Here is a 23128-nt window from a genome sequence, read left to right as displayed (position 1 = left end):
CCTTTTAATCAGTCACTCTCCTGCTGGAGGTCGGCCGGTCGAGCCGGCTGCGCTGGTGGGCTCACTGCATTTAAAGAGGCTTATGAAATGTGATGGAAAGCGATGCATGTCGCTCACCCGCGCTTTTAAACCGTTACCTTGGTGACCTGACATCTCCTTCTACATTGATCTCTTGCCGTCTCTCCGTCTTCTTTTCCAGCTCCATTTCACGTCTCTTGTCCTCTCGCTCTGTTTCGCAGTTGTCCACCGGAGGCGTTCGGTGATGTCGGGCGACGACGTGCTGCTCCAGTGCGAGCTGCGCTCCAACCTGGCGAGTCCACGCTGGACGCTAAACGGCAAGGAGCTCCAGGGATACGGCCTCAATTCGGGCTACCGCATCGGCACCGATGGCCTCCTCATCATCGGAGCTCGCACCCTTCAGAGCGGCTCGTATCGCTGCTTCGCCGTGGAGAACTCCGTCTCCGTCCTGGTTTATCTGTACACGGTGAGGGTTCACACGGATCCGTTCTTCCCCGTGGAGCCCGAAGCCACGACCAACCCCACGACAGCTTCTAGCCCGACCGTTTACTCCACCAGCAGCCCCACAGAGCAGCCTCTTCCTTCGCCTCCGGCCCCGCGGCCTCCGGAGCCGGAGTTCCAGACCTACAGGCACATGGAGGCCGTGTACATCTCTCTGGTGGCCGTCCTCGGAGGGCTTTGCTTGGTGTTGACTGTGGTGCTGCTTTACGTGAGCTTCTGCACCAGGCGGGCCTCTCAGGACCGGAAGTTCTCCCAGCAAGGCCTGCAGGTCCTGGGGGGCAGCGAGAGGAAGAGGAGCTCCCATCTCGAACTCAAAACCATCTCCAGCCAATATAACGGCCGGCAGGGTCGGCGCTCCATCTCGGTGCCGACCTTCGGGGACCTCGGCGACGGTTTCTTCCAGATAGTTCCCGGCGACGGTCAGGTGTCCCCGGCCAAAACGCCTCCCCCCGCTCCTCCCCTCCCCATGCCGCCTCCGCTTCCCAACATGGACTACGCCAACGGGCTGTCAGCCACTCTGCCCAGCGTGCTGAGGAAGATGAACGGGAACAGCTACGTGCTGCTGCGGCAGGCCGACCCCGAGGGCATGTCGCCGCTCTACCACTCCTTCACGGAGGAGCTCAACAGGATCCTGGAGAAGAGGAAACACACACAGCTGGACGTGCATCCTGACGAGAGCTCCATCTAGGACGTTTCCCCTTCTCCGTCTTTGTCCCCACAGTTATTTATTTTTACCCCCGACGGTGACCCGTTAGTTGTGGGGAGGACTGACTGTTGTAATGAAAACGCTGCTGTTGTTTACCCGGTGTCGGTCGGTGTACCTGCAGGTCGTGTGCAGCCTCTTGTGTCTCCCGTGACGAATGGTCGGCGATTTCACTTTTCATGATGGACAACACTTACTTGCTATTCAAAAAGTGGAGCTGTGGAAAGATTTGGCCACAGACTTGCACGGATAGGTTTCAGATGAGAAGGGAGCTTGGCGATGCTACCTCAGTGTAGACACAAAAAGGCAAAACGGGTGACAAAATGGGTAAAGAAAAAAAAATCAATCAGGTGGAGGCAGACAAGAAGTCTTCGTAATATTAGACCTCTGCTGAGGTTAAAGTGATACTCCATCCGAACTGTATCTTCGGTGCATCGTTACGCGGCTAACCGTAGGACCCGTGACACACTGCCTGTGTCGCTCCTCTGTCACAGTGTGTCAACAAAAAAAAATCCACGTGCCTGCTTTTCGGTTACAGCTCATCATATGTTGAACCTTAACAAATACTGTACCGGTGGGCCACCATCAAAGAGAAACTCGCTGAATCAACGGTATGACCTGCAGCTGGTCGGAGGCAGCGCCCACGCCGGGCAGGCAGCGTGGTCCAGGCCTCACGTCTGCACGCGGTCGCTCCTGTTGTGAGTGCATTTGTGGACCGGACTAATCGGAACAATAATCTCTTCTGATGGTGAAAAGTAGCCGATTTAAAACTGTTGTTTGTTCTGGAGAGAAAGGATGGAGGGCAAAGATCACAAATGTGTCACACGGTCCAGAACAACAAATAAAAAACAAACAAAAAAAACCACTTCATGCTTTCGGGATGAATCAGCAGGTATTAATCGTCCAATTTCGGAGCCACGCCAACCCTCTAAATGTAATAATACCAATCATCCAATCTTTTTCTGGACATGCAGTAATCTCAGAGCATGTACAGGTATTTTATCTTTTTGAACAAGCTTGAACGGGAGCCGTGTATTTATCTGTATTTTCACAAAATGATCACGCTTCCAAAATACTGAGCATATGGACCGACAAGTGGAAGTGAAGCAGAAAAGGATTACGCTGTTTTTTTGAGCACTTTCTATCCACAGAAAATCCATTGCAGGGCTGTAATTAATGATTATTTTCAGAATCATATTTTGGATTCATCATTGTCAGAAAGTAGAGGAAAATTGCCCGTCGTACTTTCTCACGTTTCACAGTCCTGTTCCATTTTTGACATGTTTGCTTGACAAAAGAACAATTATTACCGCAGCTCCTGTTCTCCGTCGTCAGCCGCGCAATCGTTGCAAGAAGCGGAATACAGGCTTCTGGTTTGGAGTATCACGTTAGCAGCCCAGCTTTGATAAGAGTGCATGAGAAGCGCTGGCGTTCAGACAAATCCTACATTTCGGCGTATTTATTTGAACCGCTCTTTTTTTTTTCTGTCTTTCTTTTTCGTTTCCCTCATGTAAATAGCAATAATTACATCACTGTTGCAGCTGTTAGTAGCAATGTGTTGTGCCAATGAAGACACCTGTAGCAAATTTGGACTGAATTTCTTTCTTTCCGTATTTCTTTCTTTTTTCTTTTTTTTTTGCATCTGTGAGAAAAGAGATAAAATTAATATGAAAGGAGGCGTATTAAAGGAGCCAGCCAGGGCTCAGCAGGATGAGAGGAAACCACAATACACACTAACGGAGGAGATACTGTCAAGAAAAAGCTGAAATTTGTTGCTCTATATTTATACGCCCCAAAATCGTACCTACACTAAGTCTATATTTCTGGATTAACATTTTTACATGTTGCAGATTTTGCTTTCTCCTGTCAAGACTTCCAGCTCATAGTTTCATGCCGGCTATTGCAATGTGTCAAAGAAAAAAACAATGGTTTTCATTTAGGGTCTTAAAACGGCACTGCAGGGTTTGTCCAATAGTGGACGAGGACCTTCACACATGCAGCCCCTTCTCTCTCTCCCCACCCCCCCACCCCTCTCCCCACCAGTGTTTACCTGACATCAGTGTGATGCCAAAACAACAAGAACTGCAGCGCTTACAGTATTTCCTTGGTGCTTATGATTAAACGGCACACGTACGACTCGGAGGGAAGTAAAAAAAAATTGAATGTGGGAGTGGTTTGTAAATGTGCCGCTGCACGCGGTAAATAAAAATCTCGTCTTTCCTGCAAAGTGTTGAATCAGCTCTTGCGGCTCGGCAGCAGCAAGCCCCCCCCCCCTTTCCCTTCTCCTCCACCCCCTCTTCCCCTCCTCCTACACCTCCACCCCACCTACGGTGACTTGCAAGCGTGCATCTGTCACAGCGTCACCGACGGTAACAGCAGCGTTTGGCTCACCTCCACCGACAGAGGACAGGCGCTTTGTTGTTGGAGCGTTGTCGTCTCTGCGGAGGACATTTGACCCGCGTGTCCTGGTTAGCCGTGCAGATGACGATGCAAGGGGGACGAGGGAGAGTCGGCACTTGCAGGTTTTCGGTCGTAAAAGCACCCCGAGTGTTATATAGGCGGTGCACTCTATGCAGACCGGTAAATGTCCCGGCGCAGACGCGTGATTAAAGGCCCATAAAAATATGATTCAGGGTGCTTATCTGGCTGCATGAATATCCCCTTCACCCACGTTAGTACATTTCAGAGCATCTCTCTGACATTTCAGCCTTTTGGAACGAGTGTATGAACACCTTTACACACGACCGAACCACATTTGATCCCAGTTTTATTTCCCCAATGTGTTAAGTACATGTTTCACATGTGCACGAACTCACGTGTCCCATGAGTTTTTGCACGTGAGATGAATGTCTTTAATTGGTCTATTCCTCACTGTGTACCTTCGTTCTTATATTCTGTGTGCAGTTGATGTGGGTTTTTTTTTTTTTTTTTTTTTTACACATTTGGAAATCCCACTAAATTGACATATGTTTTGGACATCTTTCACGCTTTAGGGGAAAACATGTGGATGAAAAACTGAATTTAAGCAAAGAGGTCAACACTGCTGCCCAAACTTTTCCCACTCTGGACCATTTAACATCCGCTGTGGTTGACCTCGGAGGGCGTTCAGCCTGACCTGTGTGTGCTGGCCAGACAACAGATGACGGTACAGCTGAACATGTTGCCAAAAGCTCGTATGCCCTTGCATGTTTTCAGCGTTTTGTAAGATATATTTTTAGTCTTTTCGGTGATCCTCTTGCTCTCCCTCGCCGCTGCCTCTTTTTTTATTTCCCCGTCTCATCACCTCTCCGTGACAGCATCATCTATTACTCCCTCCGCTCACATTCACACTCGCTCTCAAGGACCCTGCTGAGTTTACAAATGGCCTCGATGGCCCCCTAATCAATTAGAGAGTGTGTTTTTTTTTTTTAAAGAGCACTCAAGTTTGTGTTTTTGCAAACGCGAGGATGGGAGCGACGATGAGATTTTCTGCAGCAGTTTAACACACTTCACATTCCTACATGATGTTTTTGTCGCACACCTTTCCCGTAAGCTTTAACATTATTCTGCATCCCTAGATTTTAATGTGCTTAAAATGCTAAGAGGTTAACGCTAATCAACATCAGTATGGAATCGTAACCGATGCTTAATTTATAGATGTGATTCATTGAAGTGTTTTATTTAAATCGAAAGTCGTAAAGTGTGAAATCTTTTTTTATCAGTTTACTTTTCATTGCAAGTTTGAAATTTTTTTGAAATGCTTGCAGCGTCAAACGTCTTACTGTTTTCTAACCACGTGTTACACAAACATTCCCGCAATCATGTTCATAATTCATTTGTGGACAATCGTGAACATGTTTGGAGCTTCGTCTGAATCTTTGGCTGCTGCTGCTGCTTCACTCTCACACAATCTGTTTACAACACACACTGCATACTGCACGTCGGCTGCATTCACCTGCACACAAACCCACAGTGAAACACACTAATTACATCCTGCAGTTTACGTAAGGAGGACATCGTTTCTGTTTGTGTTGGCCATAAGAAAGTAGAGCTCACATTTTGCACTGTTGTTTGTTTAAAGTCATGTCGTGTCCTTCTGTAAACTGTGACGCTTCCCATCCAGTTGGTTCTGTATGATTTTACATTTTTCTTTGTATGTAGATAATTGAACTTTATATCTATGTGATCTTCTCAGAAAAGTGACATCCCTGCTTCTTGTAAGATAGTGAAAACCACCTGCTGTTGACAGGAAGAGACTTTTTTCTTATGTTGAGTCTCATGTTTGTTTGTTTCAGTCCATTAAAATTTCCACTGGCGTTTGCACACACACAAAAAAAACGATTTGCATTATGTTCAGCTTGGTGTAAAAAAAACAACAACAAAAAAACCTGCTCATTGTCAACAGCCCTGAGGAGGGGGGGGGGGGGGGGGGGGCTCATGAAATAACATGCAGAACATGTCCACGCTGAGTTCAATTCTCCAGATGCCACACGATACCCGGTTTGTTTTTAGCTCGTGGCGAGGCCGCTGTCCTCCGCTGGGGACGGATCCCACGTCACCCGCACAGTCATTTATATACATACACAGTGGCTCTGACAGGGCTGTGTGTGTGTGTGTGTGTGTGTGTGTGTGTGTGTGTGGAGGGAGGTCGGAAATTACCATTTTCGGAGCAGCGTTAAAGACTGTAACTTAGCAACAGCAATTTTATTTAGAGCCTTTAATGTCCTGGCATGGGTCAAGCTGTGCCTGTTTCCCATCAGGGTGTGATATCTGTAATAGATCAATTCAAATGCAGGAAATAACACATTTTTATCCTCCTCATGTTGTAATGCTCCTGACTGTACACTTTAATTATAGTTGACATTTGGAGATTTTAAAATGTGCAGATCGTTTATTAAAACTGTATTTATGTTTGAGGCTTTTTAAAAAATTTTTTTTATCTAAAATGCTAAAGTACAGATATATGGGAGAGAGCAAGTGCAGTGCGCTGCCGCAGAGAGCCTCATCACCATCCTTTGTAGTCATGTCACTCCCCGACTCTACATACATTTTCACAACTAGCTGAACCATTTCCTGTGGCCAGAGTTATACGCTATATACCAGCAGATTAGAAACCATCAATCAGCCCTGGGGCCAACATACACTCTTATGTGCTTATTTGTATTTGTGTGATGAAAAGATCTTCGGCTGTATAGTATCTGTGTTTTTTTTGTTTTGTTGGGAACAGCGCTGAGGTCGACGCTGGACGCATTTCGCAGTCCAAAATAAAAAGATGAATTCAGGTCGAGAAACTGCAAAGAAAGCAGCTGGTAGTTTCGCCAACATCAGCCTCGCTTGAATTTGAACAAATCACCCACTGGAGGAGTTTTGAGTTCGGCGTTTACAGCCTGTACGCAGAGGACAGCTCTCTCTCACACACACACACACACTGAAGGTTAAGGGTTGTCCCTCAAGCTATCAACACAACCATCTGTCATGTTCATTTAAGCTCTGGATCGTTTTAAGGATGTGCAGCAAGGAAGGACACCTTCAAGCTTCAGTATTAAAGTGCTAAAAACATTCCCCGTGACATACAGGTAAAACGAAAAAAAAAAAAAAAAAGCTGATACTTTTCATGTCTGAAGTGTTTCAGCTGCAGCTAAATCAGTTCAAACTTAATGATGCAGACAGAACAACTGCAATCAGTTTTGCTCTGTTGATCCTCTGACAAGCTGCTCCGACACAACTCAAAAGGAAAATCTAAATTTAAACACCACTCCACAAATCACTTCAACAAAGAATATCTTCTTTTTTTTTATTATTATTATTATTATTTCATACAAACCTCCATGTCCTGCAGAATCCTGCATTTATTGGATAAATCTTCAAATAACCTTGAGATTAAAAACAGTTATCTGCTTTTTTAGTATGCCGGCTGACAAGCCTCTGGTGGAGTCTATTCAAATGCGGCATTCAGAGCCGGTTCTCTGCACGTCTCTCTGCGAGTGGCTTTCGCTGCTGCCAGTAAACAGGAGGGTAGAAGCAAAACAAAATACTCAAGACAATATCCAACACATTAATTACTGAAGAACTGCCTGACCTGTGATTTAATTTAGATGTCAGACATTTAAGACGAAATGGAAGTTGAGCAGTAATTCTTTCGGAAACGTCCAAATGTTCTTGACTCTAATTTTGGCCAGTTCTCATTCAGCGTCGTGTTTCTGTGGTCTGATGAGGCCGATGGACGGGGGCCGGTTGGTGAAAGGGTGCCACTGGCCCTGGACGCTGGGGCTGTCCGTGTGGAAGTGTTTGCGGATGCGGATGACTTCCAGGCCGGACTGACCGGTCAGCTTGGTCAGAAGCTCCGAAATCTGCGGAGACGTTTTGCTCGTGATGATTTCCTCCCTCACGGCGCCGTTTACTGCCAGATGGGGGGAAAAAGAAGAAAATCACCGAGTGACTTTGAAGGGAACAGCTACAAACATGAAACTTTACGAGTCTTGAGTGACACTAATGAACTGAGTCATGTGAACCCCCCCCCCCCCCAGTGCCTTTTAACTTCTACCTGAAAGAGGTAGAGGTGGTGTTGTACTGCCCCCTGCAGTATCAAAGAGCGCAACTTCACCGCTTTTCTACTTCTTTACTTCTCATGTTAATAAGCCTTATTGTCCAATTCCAGTAGCCACACATTCTTTATGCATCAATACATCTATAATTTTTTTTTATCGGCTCTCTTGCACGATATACGCTTTAGAGATGAAAAATAATATCGTGTAACGAAGACAGAAATTCAGGTTCAGTCGGGAGTACTTACAGTATTCTGCAACTATTTTTGGCACCCTGATGGGCTGAGGAGACACATACACAACAGTTCCAGGGTTCTTCTTGGCATAATCCACCACTCCCTCCTCAATAAAGTCCCTGAAGAGGAAGAAAACAACAGTTACCACAGGTACAGTACTGTGAAGCTGCTTTTTTTTTTTTACTTGAATTTTTCCATTTTGCACAACGTCAAATTTTACAGGCAGATGCATGAACTGCTTGGAAATGATGATACTTTTTTTTTTTTTTTACAGATTAAACTATAGTAAAAAAAAGATATAACATTTAAAAGGTGTTTGTAGGTTAATACATGAGTAATAATAATAATAATCAATTATATGGTATATTACTTTAAGTATACATTTCTGGATGCTTTTATACTTAGATGTGAGGGATACCTACGATATGACATAATATAATAGTACCTATAAGATCAGCAGTAATAAATGAAGCTATAATAATCGGGTATTTGTAAATGAAACTACAGCTGTTCAGAATAGAAATCCTTTATTTATCAGGGCAATAAATAATCGATTAAACTCCTCTCCTACAATATCCGCGATTCCTGTCGCTTTACCGAGAGGAGAACTGTAAGATTATGTACATAAAAGCATCGCATCCGTCTGGTTTTGTTGTTTTGTTTTCTCTTTACCTGGCTCCCAACGAGCTCTGGCCCTTTTTGGAGAAGATGAGGGAGACTCGCTTCAGCTGGCAGACGTACCGACCGACGCCGTTCTGCAGGACACTTTTCAGGAAGCGACTCGGCGTCCCTCTGGATGTCATCGTTTAACTGGCGATTTAACAAATAAAACCGCTGAGCAAAAAATAAATAAAAAATAAACCAGTTAAATACGTTAAACAGCTACGAAACTCACAGAGGACGACGGGACGGGCGTGCGGACAAGCGCAGTCCTTCGGAAAACAAAGTTCCGGGGGGGAACACGCACCTCGACGTGACGCTTAAACAAAAATAAAACTACGCAATAAAAACGTATTCCATCACCGAATTAAGATGTTAAATGTCACATTATATTTTATCCAATTTTTTTTTACATGTAAATATTAGTAAATACACGCTAGACATAAATGTAATTTCCCAATTGAATCGTTCCAGTTCGTTGCCTTTCACACGGACTTGTTTTGAAGACGCACCGAAAAGCCCGGGTTACAGTGGAGCATGGGGGGAAGATGAGGACAGACATCAGAGCCAGTAAGCTGCTTTTCTGGAGGTTGTTGTTTTAGTAAACGCCATTTATTTTTGAGTGAAGTCTTCCATATACGTGCACACTAGTTTTCACGTCCGGTTTGTGTCTGTATGAACCAAAATAACAGAGATATTTCTGCCTCACTGCCTGTCTACTTTCTGACAAGCAAGGTCGCCCCCCAAAAATAGTCTTTGTGACTTTGCTTGATGTTGTATTAAGCTGATGTTTCTTCGTGTCTTTTGCAGGTTCAATGCGCTGAGCAGATAACCGATGTGGAGAGGCTTGCTGCTGAAGGGCACCGCCTGCCTCATGCAGGTGGCAGCCCCGAGGTTTCTCCACCAAAGACACGTTTCATCCCAAAGTTTGAGACTTCTCGCTCAGAGGCTCCTTCACAGGCCTGCTGGGGCTCCGAGTGTCCTAAAACCTCCGTCCGCAGGCTGCTTCCTGGCACACACTCGGGCCAGGGGTTACAAAAAGGACGCCAAGTCCACCGTGGAGTTCCCCGCCAGCCCCATCACGGTCACAGACATCAAGCTGTATCTACGCTCCAAAGATATCCCCATCCACGATGGCTACAGCTGCCTGCACATCCCGAGCATCTTCGTGGACTCGTCGGACAGGAGGGACGGCTTCTCCTTGTTCGTCGACAAAACCACCGGGCAGTTTCTGTGCATGGACACGCTGGTGGAGGGGAGCTGGGAGGACCTCCAGGACTGCCTGGAGGTGATGCAGAAGGAGGAGCAGGACTTCCTCAGCCCGCACGTGCTGCTGGGGTATCCGGAGAGCGTGGAGGAGCAGGAGGAGAGGGAGTGGGAGCTGAGGGAGGTGCAGAGTATCTGGTCCAGCTCGGTGCCCCTCACCGACATCCCCGAGGACGAAGCTCAGCTGATTAAAACCATGTTCCAGGTATTGTTGAGCGTGAATTGGTATTTTGGATGTTAAATTTGTTTATGATCTTGTATTTTATTATGTTTTCCTTTTTCTTAAGTTAGAATTAACCAGGTGTTTGCAAACCATCTCAAGATGGCCTGAGGGTTAGTTTCCCCACAGAATCATAATGTGAATCAACGTTTTTGGGTTTTTTTTCAGATCACAAAGATCTCTCACGCAACCCTCAAGAAGTTTGGTGTGAGGCTCTTCAAGCCGACGAAGAGTCTGGTTTTCCCCTGGTTCGGTGGACCGGAGTCCTCCTTGAAGGGGATCAAGCTCCTGTCGGCCCAAAGGTCCGACGACGAGAAAGTCACTTATAATGAAGCGACCGTCCCAAAGTGCAGCTCCTACTACAACTTGTTTGGCCTCCCGCTGGTGGGCCGCCTGGACTCTGAAGTGGTGGTGACGGGTCATGAGCTGGACACTCTGGCTGTGAGTCAGGCCACGGGACTCCCCAGTGTCGCTCTTCCTCGCGGGGTCAGCTGCCTCCCGCCGATCCTGCTGCCCTACCTGGAGCAGTTCAAGCGGGTGACGCTGTGGCTGGGAGGAGACATCCGCTCCTGGGAGGCCTCCAAGATCTTCTCTCGCAAGCTGGGTCTGAAGCGCTGCTCGCTGGTGCGGCCCGGCGAGTACCAGCCGTGTCCGGTGGAGGCGCTGGCCCAGGGCAAGAACTTAAGCCGCATTATCAAAGCCTCCATCCCCGCGGCCCACAAGTCCATAGTGTCCTTCAAGCAGCTCAGAGAGGACGTGTACGGGGAGCTGCTCAACACAGACCAGGTGGCCGGAGTGAAGTGGACCCGGTTTCTGGAGCTCAACAGGATCCTGAAGGGACACCGCAAGGGAGAGCTGACTGTTTTCACAGGTACCGTGTAAATGATCCGGAAGTTTCAAAGCCCAAGCAGTGAAAAACAACATAAAATGATCTGTTCTATCATCTTTTATCCACCCCGTACACTTTACCATCATCATGTGTTTTTTTAACCAGGTCCTACAGGCAGTGGGAAGACCACCTTCATCAGTGAGCTGGCCCTGGACCTCTGCATGCAGGGCGTCAACACGTTATGGGGCAGCTTCGAGATCAACAACGTGCGTCTGGCCAAGATCATGCTGACGCAGTTCGCCATGCAGAGGCTGGAGGAGAACCTGGAGCAGTACGACTTCTGGGCGGACAAGTTCGAAGAGCTGCCGCTCTACTTCATGACTTTTCACGGGCAGCAGAACATCAAGTGAGTCCGATCGGGAATCAAAACAAGTTCACACTTTGATCGGTTCATTTGTTGGGAAGCGTGACCTTCTGAGCCTTCTCCTCCTGCTGTCTACAGGGCGGTGCTGGACACGATGCAACACGCTGTCTACCTCTACGATATCAACCACGTCATCATTGACAACCTGCAGTTCATGATGGGACAAGAAAACCTCTCGGTAGACAAGTGAGTATGAGATATACTTCTAGTTAAGATAATAATGTCCATCGTGTTTGTCTGTTTTTTTTTTTTTTTTTTTTTTAAATGAATGAATGAAGGAAATACATTGTTATTCGTTGTGATCCAGGTTTGCGGTGCAGGACCACATTATTGGGGTTTTCAGGAAGTTCGCCACCAACAGCAGCTGCCACGTCACTCTGATCATTCACCCGAGGAAGGAAGAGGACGACCGAGAGCTGCAGATCGCCTCCATCTTTGGCTCCGCTAAGGTACAGTGAAGCGGGGAAATGTTTTCCCCTCCTTTTTTTTTTTTTTAAAAAGAAACGTGTTGTTTTCAGTTCAGGTGAACCGGTAAGGAAACTGACGTTTTTACCATGTTTTAATGAGGACTGTGTAATCTAGGGGGGAAATGTGAGTGAAATCAATTTTAGGAATTTATTTTAAAACATGTACACTTAAATTCCAAAAGAGAGGGAAGAACGCAAATGTTTATTTTACAAAAAATAGCAAAAATACAATAAAATTTGCAATTTGTTATGATATCTAGTAAAAAGGCAGAGCCAATTAAAAAAAGGAACATTAATCAAACAGATAATAATATAGCTTTTACTCTCATACAATACCGTTCCAGGAGTTACACTAGAAAAGGAAATGTATCATCACACACAACCTGCCTACAGCCACAAACCATTATTGTGTTCATTAGTACATATCATTTTATTTTACATCCATTTTCACTCGTGTTTTTGATTTTGAGTTTCGTGCACTTCTGATTTTTAAATGTAATATCTAAGACTATGACACCTTAATAAACACCTTTATTTACATGATGTCATTAAAAACACACGTCATGACCCTCTTTACAAATCTGCAATTATCTGATGTAACTAAGAAACATATTCAATATCAATTTATTTACTCTGTATGGTGCCAAAATCACATTCAAGTTCGGGAGTTTTCAATATTATAGAGAGAAACCCAACAATTCCCACAACAGAAAGCTTTTGGAGACAGCAGGACGGAAAAACTTCCTTTTAACAGGAAGAAACCTGCGACAGAACCAGACTGAGAGGAGGACGTCCCTCTGCCTCGACCGGTAGGAGTCAGGGGAGAGCAGAGAGAGAAAAGAACAGCGTAGAAAGACAAACACTGGGCAGGTTGGCTTAGCAGGCCAAGTAACATGGAGCTCTGAAGACAGAGATACCTGCAGCAAAAAAAAAAAAAGCCAAACTTTGACCTTTAACCCCCTTCCAGGCCAGCCAAGAGGCCGACAACGTCCTCATCCTGCAGGAGAAGAAGCTGGTGACGTGTCCCGGACGCAGGTCCCTGCAGGTGACCAAGAACCGCTTCGACGGAGACGTGGGCATCTTCCCCCTGGACTTCATCAAGTCCTCGCTCACTTTCTCGACTCCCGTCAAAGGCAAACACAAACTGAGGAAGGTCACCATCAAGCCGGAAAACGAGGAGGAGGTCGAAGGGAAAACGGCGGCATCGAAGAAGGAAGAAGTTAAAAAAGAAAAGGTAGAGAAAGCAACAAAAACGCCAAAGACTCCACGACCCGTCAAGACAGCTGGAGATTAAACCATCCAGATGTCATATTGAAAAAAAAAAGGGTAATTCATAGTTTGGATAATGTTCTCTGTTAATCAAGGGTCAGTTTGACCATATCCACATTTAAAGGTTGAAAGTTAAATCTGAGCCAGACTCCAAACTTTTGTATAAAAGATCACGGTTTGACAGTTTTATGTCAATAACACAAGGTTCAACTAAGCTGAATATAAATACATAAATATTCATAATCCAGGAAATTATGATTTCGTGAAAGGTCTATTTTTGTAATAGAATAAAGAAAGTACTTGAAAACCAGAATATAAAATGATGTTGGGAAAGTGTTGAAGTCAATTTTAAATTCCGACACGGTCTTTAAAGCTTTTCACTGCAGCCATAACATACTGTTGAATATTAACATACTCCCGTATAGTGTGGCTGAATTATCCGTCAAAGTGTTCAAACACAGTTAAACTTGTTCTCCCATTTCAAACATCACTGTGACACAGAGCTGCTGTTTTAAACGGGCCGGGCTGTATTTCCACGGTTACACTGTCACTGTCTGGTTGCCGGGATGATACAAGCGCTTGCACACATTATGTGTTCTCTACTGACTTTTTGTACTACTATGATTTAATGAATGAGCTGCTTATATAATAAAATGCCTCTGATTGAGATTTTAATTGTGTTTTCTTCTGTGGTCAACAGGGGGCGCTGTGTGCTCACACTAACAGTTCAGTAAACTACAGCTAACAAAACCTCCACAGGAAGTATTGCTGCTCTTATTTAAAACCCCCATGGCTGAACACAAACACGTGCTTTTGATTAAAAGCTTGTGTTTGGGCTATGTCAGCAGTTGTTTTAACATCGCTGAAGCCACTTGCACCAGATGTTTGCCTGATTTATAAATAACTACGAGCGTGACAGAGGAAAAACTTCGTACATTAGCGAGAACATTTTTAATTCTGCTGTGTTAAAACAGCAAGCAGTGCAGTCCCCCTCCCACTGCGTGGCATGCATTTAATTTTTTTTTTAGATATATAAATGTTTCTACCAGAATGTCAATTTGCAGGAAATGAGAGATCTTTCGCCTGCTTTTACCCTCCTGCCTTTGAACACTGATAATTAAACAAGATCATATTACACATAATGTTAAGAGGCAGATGAGTATCCATGGGTTGAAGCGCACCTGTCTTATGCCCCCCCCCCCTCCTCCCTTCACGGTGCCACATTACACAATCCATTATTTAGAGTGAGTGACTTTTAATAAATGCAGAGTGTTTTTAAAACATGTTCACATGAATATTTCACAGGTAAAATCAGTCGGCCCTGCCCCGGCTGCACTGGTGTGGGGTTACGCGGTAGAATCAGCCATCTTTCAGGAGTGAGAAGGTCGGCGCTGCGCTGCAGGATGTATTGATGGCTGAAGTGTCGTTCTTCATCGCAGTCACTGCAAACCCAAATAAATCAGGTTTATGATTTTAAGGGAGCAGTTCAGTGGCGGATTATAAAAAGTGCCTGCGTGTTTTTTTTTTTTGATGATTTGCTACCTTGGCATTCATAGTGAATAAATTTCACTCTCACCCTGCAGAACTGCATGACAAAAATATAAGATCTTAGAACTTTGGGAATCTGATTAACGCCGTCTACGACTATCGCCGACTATCACACCAGAAACAGTCCTGGTATTTTTTTTAAATTCTATTTATTCTAGTTTTTTTTAGTTTTTTTTTTTTTTAAACCTGGCACCATTATCACCCACAATGCAACTGAACTGTTGGCAGTTGGGGTTTGGGGCTTCTTTCTAACTCCAAATGTTTTCCTACGTGGTAGGAATCTGGGTTTGGCATTGTTGGATGGTCCAAAAACAGGACTTTCGTAAATTAACTAGAGTTTTAAAGTATTGCGTTTCTTCCTAAGCCGAGCCAAGTTGTGCTGCCAAAATCGAACCAAGTAATTTTGGTGCCTGCTAATCAGACCACATGTTTATTGTTTATCTGGTACACCTTTCGCCTGTCCTCTCTAATGGTCATAGGTCACAGCTTCCTGAACCTACCGGTAGGTTTGGTAGGCCCCTACCAATCCCATTTATTTGGGACAGATGTGTGTTGATGATATCTGTCTGATAGCAGGCGAACTGAGGGTTATTTCGCAAATTCAGCAAGCACCCCCCTGCGACCTGTAAGCAGAGTTCCCCATTTAATACTGCTGTTTGCCTCATTGTGGACTTCACAGAGATCGGGGGCCTCTCGGTCTGCCTCTGATTTCTCTGCTGGCTCCCTCTCCGACAGCCCGGTCCCGGGAAGCTCCTGGCACCGGACTCGGCTTACACATGATATGTGGAGCCCCGAGCTCCTCGGGTAGCTGAAACTTGTCAGATATTGTTGTAAGCTGCGGGAATAACTCCAGCGTGTGTCTGATGAGCGTAAATCCCTGCAGGTGAGGTGGCGGGAGGGAGACCAGCTCGTGTACAGATGTGATGATGGCCCTTTGCTCTCATTTCTTCTTTTTCTGAACCTTTTCCTTTAATGCCGAATGTTTTCCTGTGAATGTGTTACTGCTGTGTAAGTACACGTTGCGCTCCATAATGACTGCGGGCTGTGTGCTGGATGGGTCTGGGTGTCCTCTTGACTGGGAGGGATATGGCTTCTGAGGTCTCTGAATGGGGCTCTTTGTGCTTCAAGGCCTTAGATGATGGCGGCTCTGTCGCCTGCCAGCTCCTCAAGAGGCAAAACAAAACAAACAAGAATTGGAATAAATGAGCTGAATGCATGCACAGTTACATAGTCAGACTTCATAGTATTACTGAGCTTCATCCAAATAAGCTGTTTGAAATATAGCAAGTTTTCTCTTTCTTTTCACTGAGAAAACAGGTGGTGGAAACGTATAACAATGCTGAAATCTCTCTGTACGACAGAGTGGACGTCTGATTGTTCTCCTTTGTTTTGGATGGTCTGCTGATCAGAGCTTTGCATGCCTATTTAAATAGTTGCCATCTGGAGAGGGGAGGAGATGAAACAACTTGAGTTACGCAGCTCTTAATCAAGAAGGAAACAAACAGTGCAGAGACCAAAAGAATTCCACTTCAACGAGACGCCACACGATGGGAGAGGATGTGAACGAAATGAGGCTAAGAAAAGATGTTTCAGCTGCCGTTAATCCCTCCTCTTATCACTTAAAATCCACTGAAAACATAATGAGTGCTTCTCCTAAAGAAACAGTAATCTGCTCCATAAACTGACTCCACAAACAGCGAAAAAGAAAAAAAATGGACTTGAGAGCTGCTCCGAGCGTTGCTGACGATGGGACGCATGGGTACATGACATGCAGCTCTCCGCCTCATTAGTTGCCCTTCATTAAGAAAACTATTTGACCAAGTCTGGAGGTAATTTCCAAACCCTCGGTCACAGTTAATCAGCTGGACGCTTTGATGCCGCAAACGGACTTCAGTAAATGTCCGAGACGGGATCGTATTCAGAGGATTTTCATCTGATCTTGGTTACGGTGACAGAATTGTATTTATCAAAGAAAGGTCAGCTCAGAAGTGTTTTAACTCAGCAACAGTAGAAAGGAAAAACCCTGTCAAGCTCCACTTTTAAGGCAAAATGCTCAGAAAAATGGGTGGTTTTTTTGTAACAGTTATAGTTTCATGATTACGAGAAGCTGCTGAACGAGTAAGTTTAAGTCTTCTCTGCATCGTTTCTGCATGATTGCTGAAGCAGTTTGGTGGGTTCAACTGAATTATAAACAGTTCATGTGTGACAGATGTCATTCACCGAACTCATTTAATTCACTTGAATGTATTTTTGAGGTCTTATGTAACGACTCTGGCTCTGGTTTGGTTTTGGTTCTGCTTGACACAGAAAATGTCACTTGAGCCAGATTGACATTAAAATAGAAAGTGTGACAGAGCATGCTGTGAGAACATTGAGTGCACGGAGGGGCACACTGAGTATGTGGAGCAAGTTCAACAACACACTGTCGCACATCACAAAAAAAAAAAATACAAAAATCTATTTTTGAAACAAGAACAGGAACTTTTCCTTCAAAGTGAGAAACTGTGAGACCACGATCTTTGCATTCCAGATACAGTGAATCTGAAATCCGAATAAACAACACCATTCCCAGAGTTCATGCTTCATTTCTCTGACAGAGCAAACCGCAGGGCTGTGTCGGACCCGGACCTGATTCAAAATACCCCATACATACCCCCCCTCCTCCCGCCCCCCACACCTTAATGTCAGGACACAAGGGAGAGGGGGTCTGTTCTGCCTCGCTCATGTGCACCCGGCACGTTTGACCCACATTTGCCAACAGTATGCTTCTGCTGCTGTGTATATTAATAACCATCCAACATCCTCCTCTCTGTGTTCTCAGACCAGGAGAAGGACTCCAGTTTCAGCTCGTTATGACAAACTCGAAAGGCGAAAACTATTCTGCTTTTTTGTCCCATAAGCAAAAAGTCACAAAGATCCAAAGAAGGATTCTAATGGCACAATACTTAGTCATTTGTTTTCTACTTCTGAACTAACCCTTACTTTATGACTCACAGTAAATGTGTGCGTTTTTGTGTGTGTGTGTGTGTGTGTGTGTGTGTGTGTGTGTGTGTGTGTGTGTGTGTGTGTGTGTGTGTGTGTGTGTGTGTGTGTGTGTGTGTGTGTGTGTGTGTGTGTGTGTGTGTGAAGCTTGCAAAGTGGCAGAAAAGTGCAGCTGAAGGTGAACTGGAGTCCTCTGAGAGTACCTGCAGCGCTTTACCTCCCTGTGGGTGGCACCTACAAACATCTAGAGGTCAACCAGCGTGTGTTGCTGTTGGTTTGCGCTCGTTTTGAGCTGCAGGCTCCGGCTTTCCTTCACGACCTTGCTGGTGAATTGAACCTCTTTACCTTCAACCACCTCAGAGGACACCCTGCGCCCATGTCTCAAATGCTGACCCATCCTGTAGCATTAGCAACGGGCCTTTTTAGCTGACAGTCCACCCCCCCCTCTCCTCCCACCCCCACCACCACCCAGTGACAGAGGGCTCACTGTAAACACCTGCCGTGCTCCACCGGCCGTGTCCTGCCTTTTCCAAACATGACAGGAAAAAGCTTTTCTGAGAGACACCAGCGTGCCCGGGGGTGGGGAGGTGGGGGGTGGGGGCCTTATGTAACACGGAGATACAGCCAAAGAGAGCGCTGAGGGGCTTAATCTGCCCTGGCACCACGGGTGTGGAGGCCGTTCAAGAGCCCTGAGGGGAACTGGAGAGGGTGCACAACCTTACATAGCACTTCTGGCTGTTTTATATGCTGGAAAAAGCGCATGAAGGTTAAATGCAGGGTGGGGGTGGGGGGCAGGTGGGGGGCAACAATAAGAGCGTAATTATGGTGGTATAGGAGATGAGAGTAGTTGGGGTTGTGGTCAGGAAATAAAAGTTGGCGTCTGGGGTGAAGGGAGTAGTTGATGAAAACTGTCAAATGGGGCTTCGAGAGGCGTCGAATGGCGTCTGCTTTATTGAGCGAAGGGCCTCATTCCTCTTAAGCCAGTGTTCAAAATGAGTGTCCTACTTCTTTATGGGGGAGTTGGAGGGGGCCTGGTGGGGCCCCAGCGCCTCACACCAGACTTTCTGTTAATTCACTCTGCCAGCCAGAGATGGAGGCAGCTCTAGCCAGCAGCCAACCAGGCATCCTCCACAGCTCAGGCCAAAGAAAATGGCCATTGAGTCCCAAATTAGCCGTCTGCATGGACACCTTCAAAGGAGCCCCCCCTCCGTAGCCCTCCCCCCCTCTGCCTAATCTCCTCAGCCTGTGTGCACACACTGACTGTCTGCCTCATGGGAGCCCGGACGCTGAAACCGGAGCAGTTAATTGAAGCATTATCAGCATAAGCATGGTACGTTAAGCTGATTATCTAACATTGCACTATCCTCCATGATATGAAAATAAGGCACATATGAATTCAGCATGTTATCGCTTCAAGACCAACAGTTCTGGCAGAGTGCAGAAACTACAGATCAAGAAAAGCGGATGGGAGGGGGGTGAGAGATATTTTTTGCCTCTTTTGAATATTCCTCCCATACTCAGCACGAAATTATCGTACATTTTAATTAAGCTGCTCCGTTATAAAAGGCCCACGTTTGATGAGGATCAAACTGAGAACACTATTCAATAAATGACAAAGCAACTCCGTTGGCACACTGACACTGAGATTAGATGGCTGAGGGAGTCTTTGGCACCTCACAGATCCAGACAACAATGACAAAAGAAGCTGAATTCCTGCAGAAAATAATAATGCGGAGCCAGCGTGGAACCATGCCAGAAATGTTAATATTAATATCAAGCGACATGCTCTGACTATAAATTTGAGGCTATTCCCAACCTGCAGAAATATTGATCGCTCATGCACAGCATCTGCCTCTCGGAGATTAGAGATTAGAAGGGGCACGTGTGTGGGGGCCGTTACTGATTGCTTTGTCATTACAACACGTATGAAAATATGATTCATCATCGCCGTGTCCTTGAAGCGTAAACACCATATGTTCAGTTCAGCTGAAGGACAAAGTCTAATGTGTGAGACTTAATACTACTACTGAGCCTGCAGCCTCCGTGGAAATACCGTTTTTTTTGGTACGACTCCATCTGCTGTCCATCAAAAATAACCATCAAATCACCTGTAAGATGTCGTTTTCTGCACTCTCTATCGTTCAGACAGAGCTTTTACTCTTTAAGACATAACAACCAAATCATCTTAACATTTCAAAAGCTGCCATTAAGACCCAAGTTAATAAACCAAAATGATCTTTTATCTAGGCAAATGACTTATTGGCATATATATATATATATTGTTGTCAGTTGTATTTTTTGTAATTCTACTTGAGCTTTATTTTATTTTTTTTTTTTTTTTAGCTTCAGCTGGTGTTCATATTAACTTTCATCTTTCCATTTCGTTCTGAATCAGAGAGCCGGGAGGCTGAACAACCAGCACGGAGCACGTGATGTGTGGTTTGGTTTGTTTCCCCTTTCTGAGCTCCCAACACAGAGCAGCAGATCAAGGTGAAACAGGCACCCCTCCATCCCCCCACCACCACCACCACCTCCACCACCACTTGTCATTCATGCATTTTGCTTCAGTTGCCTCCTTGCTGAGTGTTTATTTTGCTTAGTTTTTGTTTGGCTTGCTGCTGGAGGCTTTCAGGGTGAGTGTTTATTTATTTTATGTACAGTTTACACTCTCAGTAATCTGACTTTTTGTTTTGTTTTTTTCTAATATATTTTAGCTACAAAAACATGAAAAACACTGTGAGAAGTGAGAGATATAGTAGAAATATATGAGGTTCAGGCATAAAGTTATACAAACACTGGGATTTTAGTGCGTATTTTACTGCACGTACTGAACATCATGTAAATCAAACCCGAAGTGCACAAATGGGAATATAAAGTGAAGTATATGAATGCCTTTATACGGCACGTGGGAAAACCTTAAAAAGGACTTTTTTCCTGGCTTCTTCTGCACATGCCTAATGTATCATAATGGAAAGTACTACAGTTTCACATTCAGGAAATGGACTCTCAAATAGCAGAGATCCAGGGGCCGTTTCTGAGAGAAATGAGTTGCAGCGTCACCGACCAATTACCAATTACTCTTTCACCAGTTATCTCCATCCGGAATGTTTGTGAATAAAATGAGCTCGCAGTGGACACGGAGGGGTTCATTATCAGCCAACACAACATAATTGTAGATGTGCAGGGCCGATTCGGGCGGCGATAGGCATCTTGAGCATGCATAGGAGTCTGCCAGGAGCAGACAGCAGCAGGGAACTCAGTGTCCTCATGCTCGAGTGGCAAAGAGCAGATTCAAAGGTTTGATTTTGGGAGTCGTTATCAACAGGCTCGCAGCAGTCAACCCACACACAATTATCAATTACTCTAACAACTCCTCTCGGATCCTCTAGTGGCCCGGATAAGTGCGGGGCAGCTTTTCCTCCATTCCCGTCAGGTCTGATTGCTGGAGCCCCACTGCAGCTTCACAAAGCGGCAGAAATCCAATTTCCTTGCGAATGGCGTTTGGCTCTTTGAAAATTAAGAGAAATTTCAGTAATGTGCTGCACACAAAAATAAATAAAGCAACTTAAACGATTACAGATAAGTTTAAGCATGTTTATCTTTAAAGGAAGTCAGATCATTTTGCACACAGGAAGCCATATGATGGCAACATAAGAGCCCACCTCTTTGATCCAGACTGAAATATCTCAACAACTGTTGCATAGAACATTTTCATCTGTGACTCGTGTATGATTTTCATTAGTCTCAGTTGTACTTTATGCTAATGAGCAGATGCTAACTTACCAACACACTAAAAAGATTAAAGATTAAAACTGTAGTAATTCAACTATTTCTTTGACTTCATCAAAGTAATTATTACGTTTGATTACTTTTCTAATAAATCTTTTAAACTGAGCCACTAGATTGAGGCTGTAAACATGGCACGGCCTCCAGCGATGTTTGTACTTTTTATTCTGCATTGCTGAATTTAAAATTCAAAATATGATTTATTTATTTGTGATTATATATATATATATAATATAGGACGACCTGTTGTATAATCACCAAGCAATGACATTTAGCCAAAGCCCATAAACAAGTCTGTTTATTCTCGTGTTTAAGAATATGTTTCTACATGTTTCGTGGATTGAGGCCAGAGTTCAGCTCTAAAAATGACAAGCAGATGTCAAGAATCTTGATTAACACTGTGCCTCTTAATCTGTCCTATATCTGTCACCAGACTATGTATAGCCTTGTTTTACTCCGCTGGAGCAGAACGGCTTGTCTGAGAGGGTTTAGGTTAGTCAGGTATGACCTCGTTCTACATATTTAGAATACAGAGCAAAGAACCGGTTGTGCCGGAACGCTCTTTGAATCTGGGCTAAAGTTATCTCCACAAATCATTGTACTTTGGATGTCTGTGATCCCTTCACAACGCAACCACTCTGGTTCCGTCACCTTACTGAATACTTATCATACTCTAATGTGTCTAATTAGCTCTAATAGTGGTAATTTAATACTTTGTGGAGTTTCTAATGTTTTAAAAGTTGTTAAAATTGAACGTTTACTTATAATAGAGCTTACTATGTTCACTTGTTCTGGCTTTAGGGCAGATTGGGAGGAAACGTGTGCTACTACTGCTTTTAGTAGGGCAAAGTTGTGTGTGTTTATGTGTGTGCGTGAGTTTGTGTTTGTGTGAGTGTGTGTTGGAGAGAGAGAGAGAGAGAGAGCAGTTCAGGTGCGTCGAGCGTCTCAAAGTAAAGGACAACACCGGAAGCTGTCAAGTTGGGCGTCAAAGTAAAAGCATGCAAGTGTGCAATAAATAAGTGTATCTGTGCATCTCTGCCACAAAGGTAAGTTAAATCATAAAGTAGGCCTACGCAAATTCTCACGACCACCTATTTGTACAATGACTGCTTTAGGTAGGTGTCCCCAGTAAATTGGCAACTGGGTGTAGGATTTTAACTACTGACCTCGATCCTATATTTATATTTAACAAAACAAGTTTTAATAAAACCCTCACAAAACTGAATTTTTAATTACAGTTTATTTATTCATTGGTGACATTAGGATATTATTATCTCTTCAGACTGCAAAAAAAAAAAGCATTCATAGGCCCTATTAGATAATCCGAGAAGATAAAATCACTCTTTGGTCGAACTATTAATAGCAAATAGTGAGAGGTAAAAAAAAAATCAAAGGGTCAAAAGCCCAAAATACTGGAATACCCATTGATGTTTATTCTTTACATAAGAATAGCATAAGAAATAGACTATCAAACATCTATTCTTGGCTAAATTCCAAATTAAGCCCTATTTAAATGTAACAGCATTTGATTTAAGTTGATTTGGTTTTAATGGGTGAGTTTGTTTCAATTCTATCTGGTGTTGTGCAGCAATTTGGACAACATACGTTGAGTACACTGTCACTGTAGAGATTTTATTTAATTTATTTATTTATTTATTTAAGGATCTTATTTTGAAATCCCTAACCGGACGCAGC

The 23128-nt window shown here is 44.5% G+C and overlaps 3 protein-coding genes across 5 annotated transcripts in view; 2 read left to right on the top strand and 1 right to left on the bottom strand.

Annotated features, from left to right (window-relative positions):
* Positions 1–5140, top strand: part of sema4gb (sema domain, immunoglobulin domain (Ig), transmembrane domain (TM) and short cytoplasmic domain, (semaphorin) 4Gb) — a 36996-nt gene extending 31856 nt beyond the window's left edge. For both annotated transcript variants that reach the window (XM_069704664.1, XM_069704665.1), the window contains one exon: positions 240–5140. In XM_069704664.1, coding sequence (XP_069560765.1) covers positions 240–1207 — 968 coding nt within the window. In that variant the 3' untranslated portion in view covers positions 1208–5140. The remainder of the gene's footprint in view (positions 1–239) is intronic.
* A 1829-nt stretch (positions 5141–6969) lies between these two features.
* On the bottom strand, positions 6970–8899 carry mrpl43 (mitochondrial ribosomal protein L43). Its single transcript, XM_069704680.1, has 3 exons — positions 8655–8899; positions 7995–8101; positions 6970–7601 (listed from the first exon to the last, which is right to left on the bottom strand). The coding sequence occupies exons 1-3, from the start codon at positions 8783–8785 to the stop codon at positions 7384–7386; spliced, it is 456 nt and encodes a 151-aa protein (XP_069560781.1). The 5' UTR covers positions 8786–8899; the 3' UTR covers positions 6970–7383.
* A 240-nt stretch (positions 8900–9139) lies between these two features.
* On the top strand, positions 9140–13779 carry twnk (twinkle mtDNA helicase). Of its 2 annotated transcripts, none has more exons than XM_069704625.1 (7): positions 9140–9212; positions 9453–10113; positions 10297–10999; positions 11123–11363; positions 11460–11567; positions 11689–11830; positions 12816–13779. In XM_069704625.1, exons 2-7 carry the CDS (start codon positions 9478–9480, stop codon positions 13140–13142), a joined length of 2157 nt encoding a protein of 718 aa, XP_069560726.1. In that variant the 5' UTR covers positions 9140–9212; positions 9453–9477; the 3' UTR covers positions 13143–13779. The 2 variants fall into 2 exon arrangements, with proteins under 2 accessions (XP_069560726.1, XP_069560727.1); XM_069704626.1 differs by having other exon boundaries at positions 9183–9231.
* The last annotated feature ends 9349 nt before the right edge of the window (positions 13780–23128 follow it).

Source organism: Brachyistius frenatus, unplaced genomic scaffold, assembly GCF_029030835.1.
Source record: "Brachyistius frenatus isolate BFR_SWC_R1_liver_20210118 unplaced genomic scaffold, ASM2903083v1 Contig_51, whole genome shotgun sequence".
NCBI classification, from domain to species: Eukaryota; Metazoa; Chordata; class Actinopteri; family Embiotocidae; genus Brachyistius; species Brachyistius frenatus.
Note: the sequence above shows the minus strand (reverse complement) of the source record. Positions and strands in the feature narration are given on the sequence as shown.